General features: G+C 47.3%; 4 protein-coding genes across 5 annotated transcripts; 2 read left to right on the top strand and 2 right to left on the bottom strand.

Annotated features, from left to right (window-relative positions):
- Positions 1-3842: 3842 nt before the first annotated feature.
- Positions 3843-4630, bottom strand: LOC126563072 (AP-3 complex subunit sigma-2). The gene is made up of 3 exons (XM_050219682.1): positions 4512-4630; positions 4346-4437; positions 3843-4268 (listed from the first exon to the last, which is right to left on the bottom strand). Exons 1-3 carry the CDS (start codon positions 4578-4580, stop codon positions 3854-3856), a joined length of 576 nt encoding a protein of 191 aa, XP_050075639.1. The 5' UTR covers positions 4581-4630; the 3' UTR covers positions 3843-3853.
- Positions 4631-6235: 1605 nt separating this feature from the next.
- On the top strand, positions 6236-12072 carry LOC126561496 (ubiquitin carboxyl-terminal hydrolase 36). Of its 2 annotated transcripts, none has more exons than XM_050217676.1 (3): positions 6236-6910; positions 8900-9190; positions 9265-12072. In XM_050217676.1, exons 1-3 carry the CDS (start codon positions 6253-6255, stop codon positions 12069-12071), a joined length of 3756 nt encoding a protein of 1251 aa, XP_050073633.1. In that variant the 5' UTR covers positions 6236-6252; the 3' UTR covers position 12072. The 2 variants fall into 2 exon arrangements, with proteins under 2 accessions (XP_050073633.1, XP_050073632.1); XM_050217675.1 differs by lacking the exon at positions 6236-6910 and adding an exon at positions 8313-8515.
- A 3096-nt stretch (positions 12073-15168) lies between these two features.
- On the bottom strand, positions 15169-16447 carry LOC126562618 (peroxisomal membrane protein PMP34). Its single transcript, XM_050219170.1, has 3 exons — positions 16361-16447; positions 16224-16284; positions 15169-16004 (listed from the first exon to the last, which is right to left on the bottom strand). The coding sequence occupies exons 1-3, from the start codon at positions 16427-16429 to the stop codon at positions 15169-15171; spliced, it is 966 nt and encodes a 321-aa protein (XP_050075127.1). The 5' UTR covers positions 16430-16447.
- An 886-nt stretch (positions 16448-17333) lies between these two features.
- On the top strand, positions 17334-18558 carry LOC126562461 (28S ribosomal protein S22, mitochondrial). The gene is made up of 2 exons (XM_050218972.1): positions 17334-17487; positions 17565-18558. The coding sequence occupies exons 1-2, from the start codon at positions 17334-17336 to the stop codon at positions 18551-18553; spliced, it is 1143 nt and encodes a 380-aa protein (XP_050074929.1). The 3' UTR covers positions 18554-18558.
- Positions 18559-18917: the final 359 nt, after the last annotated feature.

Here is an 18917-nt window from a genome sequence, read left to right as displayed (position 1 = left end):
TGCACTTAGTCGAGTGAGCGAACAATTTCCCGTACGCGTTGCTTTTGCCCAGCGGCTGCTCCACGCCGAATGGTTGATGGTGGGGAAAACGGATGGACCGTATATGTCGCTCTCTTTCTGTTCATTCGCTTTCAGCATACTTGCTGCTCCTGCTGGCAGGCATGTTGCTGCTGTTTGGAGTTGGGGGTTGGTCTCGACTCCCCACCCAACTTGGTGAGATGAAACGCATCTCACGGCCCTCTCTCCACACGCAACCCTTTCGCTGTGACAGAATGGTGTGCGTGTGTTGTGTGAGAGAGAGACCGAGAGCGAGAAAGCGAGTGTGTTGTGAGCGAGAAAATGAAAGGCAGACAGCGTAAGCTGTGTGTGCATCTGTTGAATAGAAAAGGACGAAAGCGAGCAGGTGACAGTCGTAGTGCATGTTGACGCACCTTTCTATCGTTAGTTTTGCAATACAAATCCTTCTGGAAATTAATTTACTTTAAAAGGGGCCTTTTAAGAAAGTTCGTAATAAACCCCAAAGTATCAACGTGGATTATATAAAAGTCGCCAACGGATAATAGAAAAGAACAGATGAAAGAATAAATCAAGTATCTTTTCCAGCGTGTTCAACAGCTGATGTTTGACAGAACGCAAAGACCTAGAACCGAACCGGAAAAGATGAACTAATACGTCGAATTTTAGCCGGTATCTGTCAAAGCGATGGTGTTATTAGGTAAGAGAATGTAATATTCTACAGTTTAGACCGTTTTTTTCGAACAGCTGCACACACAACCCGACAGCCCAGCCCAAAAAAATCATTGGAGGCTTGCAAAAGGCACACTCGCACCTCTGTGTGTGTGTGTGTGTGTGTGTGTGTGTGTGTGTGTGTGTGTGTGTGTTGGCGATTAAAGGCCCCCTCCGGACGCCACTAAAAGCCGCGTATTCATCCTGTTTCGGGTGGGGACTTCATTTCGCCGCATATTTCGGATTCATTTTGCTTCTTCTTCTCGACCCGGCCGGCATTCTTCCTTGGTCGAGCCATCCATAGCAGCCCCATTCGGTTTGATCAATTCTAGAGGAGTCTTTCTTTTAAAAAGTCAAATAAATCCTTCGTCTGTTTTACTAAACGTTGTAACCTATGATGTCGGTATGTTACTCAATCCTCCAGGCGCCCCTCTGGTCGCCCGCAAGCTTTCTTCTTCCTTCTTCCTGAGCAGACAGGCAAGGCGAACAAGATCCGGGGGGGGGGGGGGGGGTTAATTTCAATTGCCTTTCCGTTTCCGACTGTTCCATAGTACAAACACACACACACTCATTTCACCTGTCTTCTTCACACACATTTACGCCGCTTTACGCATATCAAAAGCAGTCATCTCATAGCTCATTTGCTTCTCATTCTCATTCTTGTTCACTTTCGCACTCTATCACTCTTTCTCTTTCTCGCTCTCACTTTCAGGCACTTGATTGTTATCTCTGTTCTACAAACAAACACACACACACTTACAACGCTTGCAAACGCCTTTTTGAAGTGTTTGTTAGCTCTTTTCATACGGCGCGACTGTTCCGTATAGCCTTTCATATATCTGCGCTTCTGTCGTTCTTCCGTCGACCTCGCGGATAGCGATTCCTTTCCATTTCCAACTCGTTCGTATCGCGGCGTTCCTTCGCCGCCACCATCTACATACCACACCCAAAAACGGACCTTTTTCTCTGGTCTTGTCCTGCAACACACACTACAAATACACACACACACACACAATTTGTCAACACACCGAAAGGATACAATAGATTTTTTAAAGACGGGGGACGATCACGGAGTATAATGCGCCTGAAGATATGCAATGCGTTGTTGACTGATTTCAACAGCTCTTCACAAAAGGCGTTCCTTCCGTTGTTTCAACACACACTTTAGCTACATTTCAATGTATATTGTTCCGGATACCACATCTCCACTATTCGCGACACGAACACCTTCAATCTATTGCAGAAGATTTGGTGGAAGGAACTTAATTTCAGGTCTGCTGCACACAAAACACTACCGCCGCTGGTACTACAAATGCCGATACTTGTCTCTTAGCGCTTCAAAATGCGGCGTCGTCTTCGTTGCTTCTTGCTGATTTTTTCGTTCGCTTCTTCACTTCTTCCAGCAGGCTACGACAAAACACACGCACACACATGCACGCACTCGCGCCAGCAGTTCATTGAAAGTTCAAGCAACAGCAGCGAGTCCCCATTCCAGAAGCCGACAGCAGGCAAACACACACACACAGACATACACACAAACACCGCCGCCGCACAGTGGAACTTTCTTTCATCGCGGGCGAAACGGAAAAAAAGAAAAGTTTGGCATTCTCCAACGGATTTTGCCGTTTTGATTTTTGTCAGTAAACCGCGATATGGTTGAAAAAAGATTTATTCGTCTTTTTCCGACCGGCTCCCAAACTTGTCGATCCCTTCACACCTGGCGACAACACACATCACCCGTTCACTTTTGAAAGGCGAAGTTCCAGATAACCAGAACTTATCTGTAAAGACCTTTTACTGCTCTAGATTCATTACGCTTTCCCACTCTACACACACCGACTTTCATTTGAAAAATGGTTTAGATTTCCACACAAGCACTCCACAATTTCTAGACAAGCCACCACGCAACGCCATCAGTCGCCACCATTATTACTCATCAAAAGCACCGTGATGTTAGCCGCACCTCCGTTTCCGATACCCGCTGCGAGCCTTATTCCCACCCGTCGTCCACTACCGCTTCTCCAGCACACTCACTGCGATAACGCGCGTTTGTAACGCGGTGTAAAAGCTCCTTGCAGGCTGGTAGGAAGTTTTGCCAAATTAAAACACCTTCCAAACACACCGGTATATCGGTATTTCCGGCTATGAAAGGATGCTGCTCTGGAAATCAACCCGCGGATGTTGCTGTTTTACTGTGTAGACACGACCAGACCGCGAAACCGACGAAATGCATCAAGCGTATAATTTGGTTGTGTAGGGAGATGAATGTCAGGAGGAGGCGAAATGTCAAATTCAATCCAAGAAACGTCAAACGACAGCCGTCAGGTTGTACAATGGTTCTTGCAAACAGAAAAATATTTTTTTAAATTATTTATGAAACCAATTCCCGCTCTTTGCTACTAATTATTCTAATAGATTTTTTCTTGGTATCAAATTACTTAATTATTAAGTGGATAAAAAATATATGAGGTATCTTGCTGTCGAGATTTCAACCCAAAACGGGTAGCAGTCATCAAATCATCAAGCAAATCTCGCAAACCATGTGCAATAGTCGTATGAAATTATGTTGGTTAGGTAAACACCTTTTCATTAATAGCTTAGATAACTTTGCATTGCGATAAATCTCTTTCTTGTATATAACTCATGCTGTAAATGAACTGAACTCTTGAACTAAATTTTTCATTCAGTTGACTTCGAGGTTGGGAGCCCCCGTTCACGTATATCAGGCGTCCGGAATTAAATCCCACAGGAGGGCACAGGACACGACGGGAAACAAAATAAACGAAGCAACACGATGGCAAAAAGCACCAAAAAACGGGAAATTAACACGCCATCATCCTACCGGGCACCATTAAAAGCCCTCGTCGCGTTCAATGTTCGCCGACAGCAACGTGGCACTGGAGGCAATCGATTTCTTAGACGACTTTGGTTTGCTCGTGCGTTGTAAGCTGCTTCTCGGTGATGATTCCCCATCGTCCGGATCTTTCTTCTTCTTGGTTGACGTAGCGCCCACATACTCGGACTGATAGCACTCGAAACTGAAGCCCTCCAGGCTGCTGTTGATGGGAATGTACGAGGAATCAGCGGAAATTTTCGTCAGTAACGATGCATCGAAATTGTGGTTTGGTCAGAACTTCAGATCTTTGATCGCTTGGGGCAAATCGGGCAGCTTGATATCCTTGATTTGCTGCGGCAGGTTCATGCTTTTCACCGCACTGACGGCTCGGGCCGGGGCAGCCGATATGCCGGCCTCTTGTTTCTGCAGCTTGTTCTGTTCCTCGATGCGGGCCAGAATGTCGGACATGTTCGTCTGCAGCACCATCCCACCCATCACCAGCTCGGAAAGGATGTGATGTACGGCATCGGCGTGGAAGATCAGATCAAGCTCGCACACATTTTCGAAACATTTGTCCAACGTTTCCACAAACACCTGTATCAGATCGAGAATGCCCAGCTCGCTTTCGGACGAATCGACGCAAAACACAAAGTACAATGTCGCATAGTGTCGGTAGATGAGTTTGTAGTCGGAACCACCAATCAGGCTGCAATCAGGGATGGAGTAGATGATCAAATGACGGGTCTCACGGGTTAAGGGAATATGTGACAAACCACTACGAACCTTCCACCTTCGAGAAAATTGCACACATTGTCGTCCCGTTTCGATACGAGCTGGAATGTTTCCTTTATGATCTGCTGCTGCATGTCTTCATTCTAGAACGGGGGACCATATGTGTTGTACAAACTTGGGTATCGATTGTTCCCCGACGGAGTGTATCCGTACTTACAAAATACTGATAGAACTTGGACAGTCTCGGCTTGCCATGGTTGTTGAACACTAGTATCGCTTTGATCATGACGTCCTATGTCTTCGAGAGCCTGGCTGTGCTGGCTCCGGAGATGCTGCGGAATTGGCGGCTACGAAAAAATTGCGATAAGCGTTCACACGATCGCGTTGTATGCAATTTTGATGTGTTATTCTTTCCTTTTTTCTACGAAACTGTTCCCCTATTTCTGCATCATCGTTGACGTTTTGGGAAAGCTGATTGCTTTTCGCCGCAAGGCCAGTTGACAGCGGCGAAAAGCCTTTTCGCCCGCAAAGACCCGTTCCAGTATTAGGTTGTGGTCTATACTATTGGATGAAAAGAAATTCCCGTACAGATGCTTTTCTCCATCAATTGCCGGCACATGAGCAAAATAGTAGACATTTTATAGTTGTAGCAATATAAATCCATTTATCTAAACGACACCTCTGAACTGAACAGAAACCAAAATCAAAACCACCGAAAGCCACATGGTTCGTTTTCGCATGGAGCGAAATGAACCCCCACTCAAAAAACTGTGAGGGATTATGACCGAAAGAGAATACAGACACTTTTCGCCGCAGTGTAAACGAGCACGAATAAAACGGCTCATTTTCCTGCTCGTAAATTTTCACCTTTCACCCGAAGGATGTAAAAAGTGTGGCGGACGCTCCCTGCTTGCCGGTGCATATTAAGTATTGCGTGCAAAAGTGAATTTGAACCCCGAAAAAGTGTGTCCAAAATTGCCGTCTTCGTTTGTCGACTAACCAGTGGCGCGTGTGCGTGTGTGTGTATGTGTGCATGTACGTTCCGTCCTGCTTCTGTGCTCCCGGTGGTGTATTCTTCTACCTGTCTCTCCACTCTGTCCCTTGTTCCACCCGTTGTCAGTTTTATCCGTTTCACTCAACTGGCGCGTTTCATACAAGGGCACCACCAAAGTTGTCCCCTTCTCGTTCCGTCGCACTGCACCCGAATTGGCCAATCGCCGTGTGTACACACATCGCGGTAGCTGTCTCTGTATGAGTGTGTGCGGTGTGCGTAGCAACGTGTGTATGTGCTGGCCTACTGTGTGTAGTAGGATGGAGAAGAACGTACGTGAGCCGCATGCTCTTGGTCGACGTCTCGTGCTTTAATAGTGAAAATCGCGTGTTTTTTTCACGAAATTCGGTGAACGAATGTTGCGGGACAGTTTGCTTCATCACTGCCGTATTTTGAACCGGTAATGAAAACTCGATGTGCGGGAAAACCACGTTCCCGCAATATTCCGGCTGTACGCGTATGACACTTGTACTGTCGACGACGTAAAAGTAAAATAAGCACGCGTAAGAGTGCTGCTGGGGCGGGGAGGGCGCCAAGTCCTTGTGAATGAAGTGTGTGGTGGACATTTGCTGACGTCGCACCAATAAGTCGGCAACAGGAAGAAACGACTGGAAACCAAAACTTCTTGTACGAAAAGTCGCGCGAAATACGGTGGAAGCAAACAAGCAAGGGCAGAAGTTGTGCCTGCGTGCGCGCGCGTGTGTGTGTGCGTGCGGTGTAGGTTGGTATTGGTAACGGGGTGGTGTTGGAAAAGTAGCCGCGCGAAAAGCCCGATTCAAGGAACAGGTGAAACTTTCCCCGGGAAACAAACACTGGAATAGGAACTTCCTTTCTCTGTGGCACTTCCTGCGATCGTTCGCTTGGTGGAAAGATATTCCCCATTCTCGTCCGACGGAACGACGGGGCAATGCGCATCCAAATGGTTTGCGATTCGACACCATCGCTAGTGAGTGCGGCAATACGGGATGCGTTGCACTCGACGGGCGGCAACACAACGAATGGACGCACAGTTACGGGACACGGATACGGCACGACAACGAGTTCCTCCAGCAGCAACGGTGTCACGGTGAATGGAAGCGGATCGTCCGGTGCACATTCGGCTGCCGCTGCCAGCAAACAACAGCTTCCGTTCCGGCGCACGATAGTGGCCCCGCTTGACACCGATTACGACCAGTATGACGAACCGGAGGACGGAGGGCCGAACGATTTGGTGGAATCGATCAGCCAGTCACTGCGCCAGGGTCAGCAGGTGAAACCGATAACGTATGAGGAAGGCCCAAGCTACACCACCAGCCTGGACAAGCTAAAGTCCAAATATATTGTCCTAAAAGCGGGCACACCGACCACCGATTCCACTGCCTGCGGTGTTGACTCTCTAGTAAGCAATTCCAACACGTCGTCATCGTCCCTGTTTGGTGCTGCTGGGCTGTCCAAAGCAACCACAGGTGGTGGAGCACCGAACGCAACACCGCTGACCATGAACGGTGGCGGTTCGTTGAAGTTCTCAGCCTCCTCACAATTGCCTAGCGCGGCCAAATCGTCCGGCAATATACCTCAACAGCAAAGTAAGTATTGCCCTAAGTTTCGGGGAATAAGAGCGCCCCAATTGCCATTATTGCCCAACATCCATAAGGCAAAAGCGGTCGTTGAGAAAGTGCATAAATTGGTTCCCCTCCAATCCCGTGAGTAAATGACTCATGCACGAGTTTCCTTCCGAGCTGTCACTGTTCTGCTGGGTATGTTTACGTTGTGTTGAAAACGAAACTCAGCAATGGCCTCCCCTTGCGATGGGGAAGAAACTCCGCACAGACAACCGTCCTAGCGCTGTGTTGGAAGTTTCAACTCGCAATACTAAACAAACAATATGTTGAGCTGTCATTGTGAAGCCCTTTTGCAATGGATGTGGATGGGAGGGAACAGGAAAAAGAGTTGTGCATGGGTGGGGGTGAGAGAGAGAGAGAGGGGATGACGAAAAGTGGGAGGGAGGAGGTTAGTTGGAAAAAAGATCGATAACACCGCGCGCGCGATTTGCTACAAAAAAAAAACGAGTGAGGAGAAAAATCTCACTAGCACTGTTGAACGCACGGGAAAGAAAATCACTTCATCATGTGCGTGAAGAAATTTGACACATGCTTGCGCTCGTGTGTGAGCAAGTATCGCTTGCGATCGTAGAAAAAACTATGTCATCGTATCGATCCTGACGAGTAGTTTTTCTTGCCAATAAAAAAAAACGGCACCCGCAGGGCGGGAAGGCGACGAGAACAGAATTTTACTTTGCCGTCCGTCCATCCGTCGTCATCGGGAAAAACATGCGAGCGAGAAAGTGAACGTTCATTTTCCCCTGTGTGCCTGTGTGTCTCTGTGTGTGCGTGTGTGTTTGTGTATGTGTTTTCGAACTTCATAATATTGTTCATTTGACCCTTTAATCCGCGTAGTATAGAGGAAACACACGCACACGAGCACCAATTTGTGTTTGTGTGTGGTCGGGTCGTCCTCGAGAAATTAAAGTGCCCTTCCATATCGGGAGCACTTCATGGGGCGGGGAGGGCTAATAATCGTGTCTCCTCGACCGTTCTCCCTATATATATAGATAGTGATAATGGTGCAACCCCGAGAAAAACGTGCTGCTGATTATCTGACAAGAGAGCACACGTGCTACTAAAAAAAACACCTAGGAAAAGGACCGTGTTGCGTGGTGTGCGCCGTTTTTGCTTTTTGTTTCCTTCTTCGGCAAACAAGGCTCCTTCTTCCGAACGCTCAATACGATTTGCAATGACCCACATAAGAGACACCCTGACACCAGCATCTCGGAGCGCCGCAACGTAACCGGGCGTCTGAGTGACGGAAATAAATCCCAGCTAACTCTATTCCCCGGGACCACAGGGAGGCGGCGAATTCTCTTCTTTGCTACGCGTGCTTTACCGAGCCAGATTCGAGCCAAACCAAAAAACCATACACCGCCAAAACTAACGATGTGCCGCGGCAAGGATTGTTGCTACCGTACGGGATGCATTTTATGCGATTAGTTAAGCTACAGTTTCGCTACCTTTGTCAGCTGGTTTTACGCTTTCTGGTACCGTTGTGGAGTAGCTTACGAACGACCGCACGCCGGAAAACCATCCGACGTTGGCAGCGGACAAACAGTATACCTTTGTCGCAGATCGTCGAAGGTAGGTTGATTGATTTGATTGTGAGTAAACGACGGGCGGCAGGAAGAGAGAAAAGTTATACGCTCATCTTAGCAGCCACTTAAGGGAGTTTTTTTTTCCACAAAACACACATTCTCTCCGGAGGTTCATCATGTAGTAAAGTTTAGCGCGCGCTGTGTTGAATTAAATTTTATCGTTGTTCATCGTAACGCTTACACGCGTTTGTCGTTTTGTCCAATGCGCTCAGGATGGAACGTCTGGAAACGTCCTTCCGTCGGTTGGAGCTTCAGCAACAGGAACAACAACTCAAAGATGAAAGTGATGCCGGCGTGTGGTCCCGCACGGACGACAAGAATAGCCCCCACCAACTAACGACTTCCTGTGCTTTTGCTCCTCCCCCCGCAGATGGCGTCCCTGCCTCCGCTACTAGCAGCAGCAGTAGTACTACTGCCGCCGGAAGGATGGATACCACCACCAACACAACACTGCCCACACCGAAGCGGACACTTTTCCCCCGCGAAAGCGTACAGATCGGATGGAAAACGACCGGCCGGAAATGGTTGGTCGGTGCTGGTATGATGAATATGGGCAACACCTGCTACCTAAACTCGACACTGCAAGCCCTGTTTCATGTGCCGGCCATCGCGAATTGGCTGCTGTCGGATGAGCCACATCGGGTGAAGTGTGATGATGGCGGTAAGTTGCGATCGGTTGATCCCCCCGGGGCCACGGATAAAAAAACTAAGCGTCTGCCGTTTCATTTTTTCCAGGTTCCGGCGGAAGTTGTATCATCTGTGCGATGGCCAAAACGCTGCTCGAATCACAGACCAATCATACCGCCTTCCGGCCATATCTGGTGTACTCGAAGCTGAGGCTTGTCTGTAAGCATCTTGTGCCGGGCCGGCAGGAGGATGCCCACGAGTTCCTGCGCTATCTGGTGGAAGCGATGGAAAAATCGTACCTCAACCGTACCAAGAACAGCAAGGAGCTGGACCAGTACAGCAAGGAGACCACACCGCTGAATCAAATCCTTGGCGGATATTTACGGTCCGAGGTGAAGTGTTTGTCCTGTCAGCACGTATCGACCACCTTTCAGCACTTTGAGGATCTGCTGTTAGACATACGGAAAGCGAACTCCATCGATGAAGCGCTGGAGCTTTACTTTGCGCGCGAACGGCTCGAGGAGATGGGTTACAAGTGTGAGGCGTGCAAGCGGCGCGTAGCGGCCACGAAGCAATTTTCCCTGGAGCGTGCTCCATTCGTGCTGTGCATACAGCTGAAGCGCTTCTCGATGCTTAGTGGCAAGATTAACAAGCACGTCGAGTTGCGTTCGAAGTTGGATCTGGCTCCGTACTCATCGCCCGCAATGCGCACGACTGGCGGCAAGCTTACGTACCGGCTGACGTCGATGGTGACGCATTTGGGCAGTACGCAGCACTGTGGCCATTACACCGCGATCGGCCATACGGATGCGGCCGGGTACCACGTGTTCGATGACAGTTCCGTACGGCCGATTGGCATCCAGAACGTGATGAACACGAACGCGTACATTTTGTTTTACGAGCTGGAAAGTGTGGCGGCCGGTGCTGTTGGTCTACCGAATGGAACCTGTCGACCGAAGGCTACCGTTAGCGTCGGTCAACCGAGCAGTACGGCAACACTCACGTCGATGGGACATCTAAGCAATGGTACTACACCACCGACTGGCGGCGGCAACGCCGGTATCGGAAGTGGAACCAGCGGGAGTAGTAGTAGTAGCGGTGGAGGAGGAGGGAGTGGTGGCACGCCCGGAAAAGCCATTAACTCATCGCCACTCCGGGTACTCGGTACTGGCGGCGGCAATGCATCTACTGGTGGCCTCTTCCCGAGCAAGTTGGAACAGAAGCCTGGCCTTATTGGGCCAGTGTTACCAATCGCTCAACCGAACTCAACGGCCAGCCCATCCACAGCAGCCGGCGCAACAGCCAGCGGTGGCCCAACAACAACAACAATAACAACAACAACAACCAGCTTAACCTCATCGGCCAGCGCTTCGGGCAGAGAGATGGCGATTTTTTCCTCCCCTTCATCGACTGCGTCAACCCTTTCGAATGCTTCTCCGCTTAGTTCCCCTGCAAAGCAGCAGGAGCAGTCGGCCAGCAAAATTCCTAAGCTTCCCGATATTAACGGGCGCTCCTTGAACGACCGGACCGAAAAGGGAGAAAAGATGCAAAAGGGCAGCAAATCTTTGTCCACTCCGTTGCTTGCTTCCATGCCGAAGCTAAACTCTCCGAATAAAACGTTGGACAGTAGTAACACCAACGGTTACGGTTCCTCGTCGTCTTCGGCGGTCGTTATCAGTCTGGTACCGTACGATAGTGACGATACGAGCAGCAGTACCAGCGAGGACGAAGGCGAACAAACGCATAACAGCAGTAGTAAATCGATCGTGCTGACGAATGGTAGCGGTGGTGGCGGTAGTTCGGCGGCAAAGCGTACCAAACAGCAGCTGATCGCTTTTGGGTTGAATGGCAAACGTAGCGAGGTGAAGAACAACAAACCGGAGGAAGCAGATGTGGATGAGGACGAGGATGAAGAGGACGATCGTACCGGTTCGGCCGCATCCCGTTCGCCGCAGATGATCAAAACCAAGGCAGGTCTTTGGCGGGTCTCGAACAGCAGTACGGCCGATCAGCTCAGCTATCCGGACAGTGGATCGGCCTCCTCGTCCAAATCATCCTCCCCAGCAACATCGGGCGTTTCCTCGCCCACTAACTCACCCGGTCAGAAGTTAACACCCCTAAAGCTCCCCCTAAAAAATGGTGCTTCCGGTGGTGAACCAGCATCGTCGTCCTCACTGGTGAGCAACGGCCATCCTCGACCCTTGACGGCACAGCACAACGGTGTGAATGCCAGTTGGAAAGGGAACAAATCAGCATCGAACGGATACCACCCGAACGGTGGAGGAGCTGGAGGAAGTCGTTCTTCGTCACCTGGTGGTGAAGGAAAGGGAAACGGATCTTCGTCGGCCGTGCAAATGCTGATGAAATACTCCCATCGGGGCTATGGTGCACCGGTCAAGAGCTGGAACGGTCAGCAAACGGCAATGGAGCGCGAATTGGCAAACGAACGACGCGAGGAACGCAAGCGTCAGATCGAGGAAGATCGTGAAACGGAAATGGATCGAGGCAGGGTTAAGAAAACGAAGGGCGCTAATGGTGGTGGTGGTGGAAATTCCGGCGGAAGCAATCCATTCCAGCAGTACCAGAACCAGAGCGGTGGTGGTGGTAAGTGGGTGGGAAATGGTGGTAGTGGAAACCGGAATCACTTGCACAACCAGCATCAGAACAACTACCGTGGTGGTGGTGGTGGTGGTGGTGGGGGTGGCGGTGGAGGTTATTATCAGAACGGAAATGGTAACCGACATCATGGCGCTAGTGGTGGGTTTCGTACCGGTGGAAGACGGTTCGGGGGAGGCGGGGGCGGTCGGAATGGTGGCGGATTCCACACAAAGGCTCATCACCACCATCAGCGCGGTGAGACGGGTAGCGGCATGGCTGGTGGTGGTGGCGGTAGCAACCGATTTTATCATCGATAAAATGCAAAGCAACCCAAGAAAGAAGATGCTAGGAGAGAGAGAGACAGAATGAATCGAGACGATTGATTGATTGTAGAGGACATCAGAAAAGGAGGATAATTGAGGATCGTCATAGCAACTGGCAGCAAGAACAAGAACAAGAAAGCACGCACGAGGAAATTGAAAAAAAAATTACACAAACTCACACAACCAAATGGAAAACAAGCAAATAAGTTCAAACATTACGATACAACAAATAGTACATCAACAATTATTTTATGTTGTTGTTTTTGTGTTGTGCGCATTTCATTGCTGGTCTTTTTAGCATCAACCTTCCTCGTTTGTAGCACTGTTGCCCTAGATATTCCTTTGTACGAAAAGGTTTTTTTTTTGTTTTGTTTTGTCGTTGTTTATTTTAATAATAACATATTCATTCTTCCTGATGAGTATAATGCAGATAAACACTCGTAATAAAAGCAGGATGTAGTTTGACAAATGAGTTGCACACTAGCAACATCCAAGAATGAGTGAGCCTTGAGAAAATTTAGAGCTACAACTACACAACTACTATTACTACTACTTACTGCATTTGAATGTCAACGTATTGTGTACAGGAATTATTCAAAGGAGAAGACGAAGTAATAAGAAAAAGTTGATGATAGAAAAAGAAAAAATAAACAAATGGAGCAACGCGCTACTACTGTTCGCGGAAGAGGAAAGGTATCGCTAGTTCGTAGATTGTACATAGTTTAATGCCTATTTGTAATCAACACACACAACAAACACTCGTATATAAAAATCGGGGGAAAAGAGGACTAGAAACTTGTAAGAAGAATCTAAATAAAAAGTGAAAATGCTGTAAAAATTACTTGCTTTACACTCCGTAACTTTGAAACACTGCTCTAGTAACATTTCCCGGTGCACGAGGTTTAGGAGAGGAAGAAGGAAAGAAGCTGTTGTGTACAATAGAATTTCAATTTATACCTCCAGTTTTAGGCGTAGAGCAACAAAAATCAAGACCAGCGATCGCATTAAAGTTAGCAAGAGGAGATAAATTGGCGAAAAAAAGCGGATCCCTTTGATAAGGTCATGAAAATAAACTCTAAATACATAAATACTGCATAGAAACGCTGTAACACACAAAAACCAGAGACCTGCCGGGGGAGAAGCGATGCGAGTAAGGGGGAGGGAACCGGAATCCGGAAACATGTATAGACTAACAGTTTAAAAACCGTTGCGAACGTATGTGGGTTAGGGTTAGAAGTTAATTCCCTTGTGCCGGCATTTAGATAACAATCGATACGATCAATACTAGCAAGGAAATTAGTGTCCATGTATATTTTTTATTTTTTGTTCGCGGATTTCCGTTCTCTTTTTAAATTTTTACTCAACAGTAGCTAGAGTTTCAAATTATCAAATTATCCTTTTCGTATGTAAGCTAATTTTCCTATGGCACAGTTTGATTTAGAAAGATTTTAGTGAAGCAAAAACAAAAGGATTTATTCAAAAGACTGTGGTTTTGGGATAAAAAAAGGTTTAAAGTTCCGCAGCAAATAGGGATGAGACTCCAGCCCCAGCTGCTTCATCCAATAGCAATAAATAGACACTTATCAGAATGATCGACAGCTAAACACACCTGCACGAATTCTTACTAAGGGTTTTCATAAGTTTAATTTTAACTTGCAAAATACTGAAGCTAGCTGGGAGGTGGGGTATGCTATAGTCCCAATGACCTATTGGTGACCACCAGCACTTTACGTTCTTTTGTTAAGCGCAACAGCCGATTCTAGTATGTAAGGTGTAAATAAGAAAACAATAGGCTAATAGATACTATATTGCACTATTATACAGCAGAAGTAGCAGACAGCCAACAGGCTAAGGATACGAAATTTTGAACGTTTGAAATAAATTAATTAAAAAAATGCGTCTACCGCACACCCAGAAAAACACACCACGATGTCGAGAATGAGTGCGAAAAAAAAAGTTGCAAATACGAAACAAACAAACTGCGAATTTGTGTGTGTGTGGTGGCGTTTCCTACCCCTCCTTTAAAAACATGTAATAACAAAAATCGCCGCTCTAGCTCCTGGACATAAAATTCCGATGAAACTAAGTTAATAAAAACGTACAGCCTTAAACTATTAAGCAATTGTGTTATGTGTTTCGATTATGCACGGTATATCACTGCGGTTCGCTGCTGGAATGGACAAGGCGGTTGATTCGAATCCGATTTTTAAAAAATCCGAGTATAAACACTTTGCGATTCGAATACCTCTGGCGATGGCAGAGTGAGTTTGATAGTAACGATTCCCAAAAGAGTTTAACACACTTTTTGCGATTCGAACCCCGAAAAGAGTGGTAAAAACTATTTGTGAGGAGTTTATTTAAATCATTCATAGGAAAGAACTGACATTCCTGAGCATTTGAAGCTTGTGGAAGGAATAGCAGAAGAAAATTGTAGCGTAAAGAGAGTGTATGTGGCTCTAGAAGTTTTAAGGATCATTATCAGAGAGTTTTCGGTAGAATTAAATTGAACGTTTTGCTCGTATCAATTCCCCAAACCATACTACAAGGCTTTGGTGTAATGTATTTGTTTTATTTCCATTCCGTCAACCAATAATATTTTTCCAAGCCTGCTGTGTTTTTTGGCCATCATCTACTTATAAGCTACGCAGATGTTAACTTAAACTGCGTCGTAGTTAAGCTTTATGCTGGAACCCATTGTAAAGCTTTCTCCTCATCCCGACAACAAAATTAATGCATAAAACCCACTGAAAAACCCCTTGATATTATTTAAATGCCACACAAAAAAACCTAAATTTAAATTAAAAAGAAATTAAATAAAAGGTCATGAAGGAATGTCAGTAAAAGGGACGATTACGATCATCACAGTTTGAAAGGACAGTGACTGCCAAATGAAATGAACAAATATAAAATATGAATCTTTGTTCGTCATAGACTAGAGACTGATGGGTGGAACGCGCGCCCCCAATACACCTTAATCCATGTATCTCTAAGTGAGCAAATAATTTCCCGAAAGAGGAAGAGTGAGAGAAGGAGAGAGAGAGAGAGATAGAGGAAAATAAAGAATCCTTTGGAAAATGTTTACGGTAACGCATCAATGCCGTACGGCAGCAGCGCCTCCTTTGGACGAGAGCAGCAGCGACGTGACGAAGCGGGCAATTTTTTCGTAAGCCATAAACATTAGCGCTGCGGTCAGAACCGTTTGCAGCAGTTTTGCCTCCAGACCACGGAACAGCCCAGCCACACCCTGTCGCTTCAGAATGATCAGCAGCATCTGTACCGTATCCACGTCTGGCGGCAGGTTCAGATTCCGATCGCTATTCCCATGGCGTAGCTTTGTCTGAACAAGCTGCAACGGGTAGGTCAGTACGGTGGCGATCATCTTTGCGACCGCGCCTATGCTGAAGAACGTTATTGCGGACGGTGTTTTGCCGGTTCCGCCCACCGTTAGGCGTCGCTTGAGCGCTTCGTACACCATAAACTGGATGGCTGGGTTGATGACGAGCATGAGGGACGGTATCGCACCCGCCCATAACCCCCGCACGCCTTCCGTCCGTGCGATGTACTGCAGACCATCGATCAGCCCGTCGTACTGCAGATCGCTGTGGGAGGGGGCACCGTTCCGTTTCGCGTGCTGATCGAGTCCCTTCATCTTGAGTCGTGTGTTAACTACCCAGCAGGGAGTAGTCGTCAGCACGTTTACTACACCAGCCAGCGAACCGAGCAGCAGATCACCGAGGGCCGTTTGGCCAGCTCCGCCCCGTAACGCTTTCAGACTGTGGAATGTGTAGAAGTAGACAAAGTTGGAGATGCACAAACTTTCTAGCACGGGAACGAGGCCACGGTAGAGCGTTTCGAAACCTTCCTCATCGATCAGATTGCGCAGGATGCGCCATGTGCTGAGTGCTTTACGCCGTTCCGGTTCTTCCACTGTAAAATACAAATCGTTAGGAATTGTGATGGCTTATCAATTTCTCTGCTTTAATCCGATGCGAAGTACGATAAGACTCGATAAAGGGATCAGCCAATTTTGGCGACCTTTGCCTTCTGTATTGTATGCTTCCCAGCGAGGGAATTCGAATTTACGTAATGTTGTGCGTTGCCCAACGGAAAGGTGCGGGCTACTTCGATCGGATCCAGTTTACTTACACTGTAAACGGCTGCGTACGGTGTCCAGCGGATAGAAGGCCGACATCGCAATCACGCTACCCTGGAAGCAGGAAAAACTTGCTCATTACACACTATACGACGATTGATTTACCCTGCTGCCGTCCTCCACTACTTACCGCTGATCCGGATACCGCGTGTACCCACGATTGGTAGCTAAACACCTGCTTCAGCTTCGATTGGGACATTGTTGATTTACGGTGGCTTTGGTAGTAGGTTCGAGCTAGCAATTAACACTCGTCGTATCAACTCACTTTCCAGCTTTCCAGAACTTTTACACTCAAACACGCGTTTAACACTGTTTCAAATTCACCCTGTTCATACTGAGTAGAGTTGTGTACTGGCGTGTGATGTGTGGCGTTGACCTTCCGCGGGCGAAGTAATTGACGCAAAAATGTGCACCTCTCGAGCAGTTCGCGAAGCGCGGATTAGCCTTTGGAAAGATACGAAATTTATGCGCTTTTTGCGGTGGGGTGCGATGAGGCGAATGAGACGAAATTTTCTCCGCGCTCATCTGCCGTCAAATAACACTGTTTTCGGCCGAAATCGGTGACAGCCTGAACTTCGCTTGCTACGTGCACAGTGGTTCGAAGTCAATGTGGGACATACGGTACGAATAATGTACCGCATGACTCATGACTGCCAATAATATAAGAACACTTTTATGTTCTACTTTCAAAAAGCTCATTTCGATATTTCTGCTAGGCATAACTTTACCAAATTTTGGTACAATGATCATAAACAACTGAACTATTTATAGAATGTTTGGTTTTGTTTAAAAGTTGATAGATGATTGTGAGATAATAAAAAAACCTGTAGTAAGTTTTAAAATTTTTCGACCAAAAGTGTTTCTTTAATTTTTGTTCCTTTTGTTGTTGACAGAAAACATTCAATAGCAAGAGGGAAGGGGTATGTACGAGTACAAAACACACTATCCATACTGTGGAGTCACCCTGTGCCACAGCTAGTTTGACGTTTCGATTGGTAATGTTTTTTTTCTTCTCGTCAGTCCCTGCCGTGTAAATTTGGCGATTCCAAACAAACGTGCTACAAATTATACAATACTTTCCCCCTCAGATTCCAGCTCGAAGTATGTGGAAAATGTTGCAAGAACTACGCCTAATTGGCGGATTGGCACGTCAAAGAAGTACAGCTCTCCACAACACACCTTCCGTCATGTGCCGTTTGTTTAGCTCCAGCACTACCAACATGGCCCAAACGGACAGCGATTCTTTCCTCATTTATGGTATGTTTTTATTACGGTTCTTGATTTCCATCACAAATTGATAGAGTTTCTTCTACAACTCTCGCTCTTGTAATCAGACAAGGATCCGGCCCCAGCGTTCATGCGGGACGATGTACAGCAGCTGCTCAAGTCCATCACACGGCTGGAGCTGGACAAAGTGTTCCGGAAGCGTTCGGTCAAAGACAACACGGTCGAGTATCGGTTCATGACCGATGAACAGCTCCGCCAAGAACTGCTACGATCGATTGCAAAGGCCCAAAAAATGCTCCAAATGCCACCAGTCGTACAAGAACAGAAGGACAGCTATCGAGTGATATCAAAGGACGGTGCACTAAAAGCCCTCTCGACGTCGAAATTTGTCTTTACCGACATAACGTACGGTTTGAAGAACAGTCAACGTTCGATCGTGGTGCGCCATCCGGATGGCACCCTCCAGGAGGCGCCGTACGAAATGAGGAAACGCTTGAATCAGATCTACTTCCCACTGACCGGGCGTTCCGTACACGAACCACCAATGTTCGAGCACGCGAATTTGCATCGACTGCTCGAGGAGGGCAAGTACGAGTTCGTTCTCGATCGGGCCTGCGTACAGTTTGAGCCGTACGAGAAAGATTACCACCAAATCACGGCCAAAGTGTACCAGCACGTAAACGAAAGCCGTTCATTCGATGCATTACGCTCAACGCGTCACTTTGGACCGTTTGCGTTCTTCCTCGTCTGGCATAGGCTGGCCGACGATTTACTCCTGGATATGATTAAACAGGATTATCTGCGAAATGGGATCGAATTGATTGTTCTGTACTCTACGCTGCATGGAACTGCACTAGACGAGAGTGTGAAGCAGATCGCACTCGAGCCCCATATGCCTAATCTGTTTGATGCGCCGGAAAAATCGATCGACGAGATGAAGCAGGACGAACAATTCCTAGTCATAATTGAACAGTTTGTGAAGGAGCATGCGACGAAGAAGGTTCAGCTGAACCTCGCTGTACAAGCGTATCGGGAAGTAGCGACGGAGAAGCTTCGGCTTGCGCAGGGCATCAGGAGAATGCACGGCGAGAGCTGAGGCGGTATTGGTGGCTATTGATTAATACGATTGAATGTAGTGTAGAAAGGTTATGCGAAATAAAGCGAAATAACACAATGTTTGATTGTCATCCTGTATGAATGCCTCTTGCTTAAAAACTTACTACCTTAAAACTCTACTCTTCAACAGGCAGCTTGGCCTACCATTTCTAGTTTTAGGCTCGTTATTAAGTATCAGAAAATATAAGCATTATTATGCCAATTAAGATCGTTCGATTGTAGAGACACAAAATAATCTTTATTTAATGGTACTGGAACATTTCCGACGGGTAGCGAAATTCGAAAACAGTTCGATACCGTCGTCGGTTCTGCATTCCGCAGCCAGACGTATTAGCCAAGGTTAC

Source organism: Anopheles maculipalpis, chromosome 3RL (assembly GCF_943734695.1).
Source record: "Anopheles maculipalpis chromosome 3RL, idAnoMacuDA_375_x, whole genome shotgun sequence".
Lineage (NCBI taxonomy): Eukaryota > Metazoa > Arthropoda > Insecta > Diptera > Culicidae > Anopheles > Anopheles maculipalpis.
Note: the sequence above shows the minus strand (reverse complement) of the source record. Positions and strands in the feature narration are given on the sequence as shown.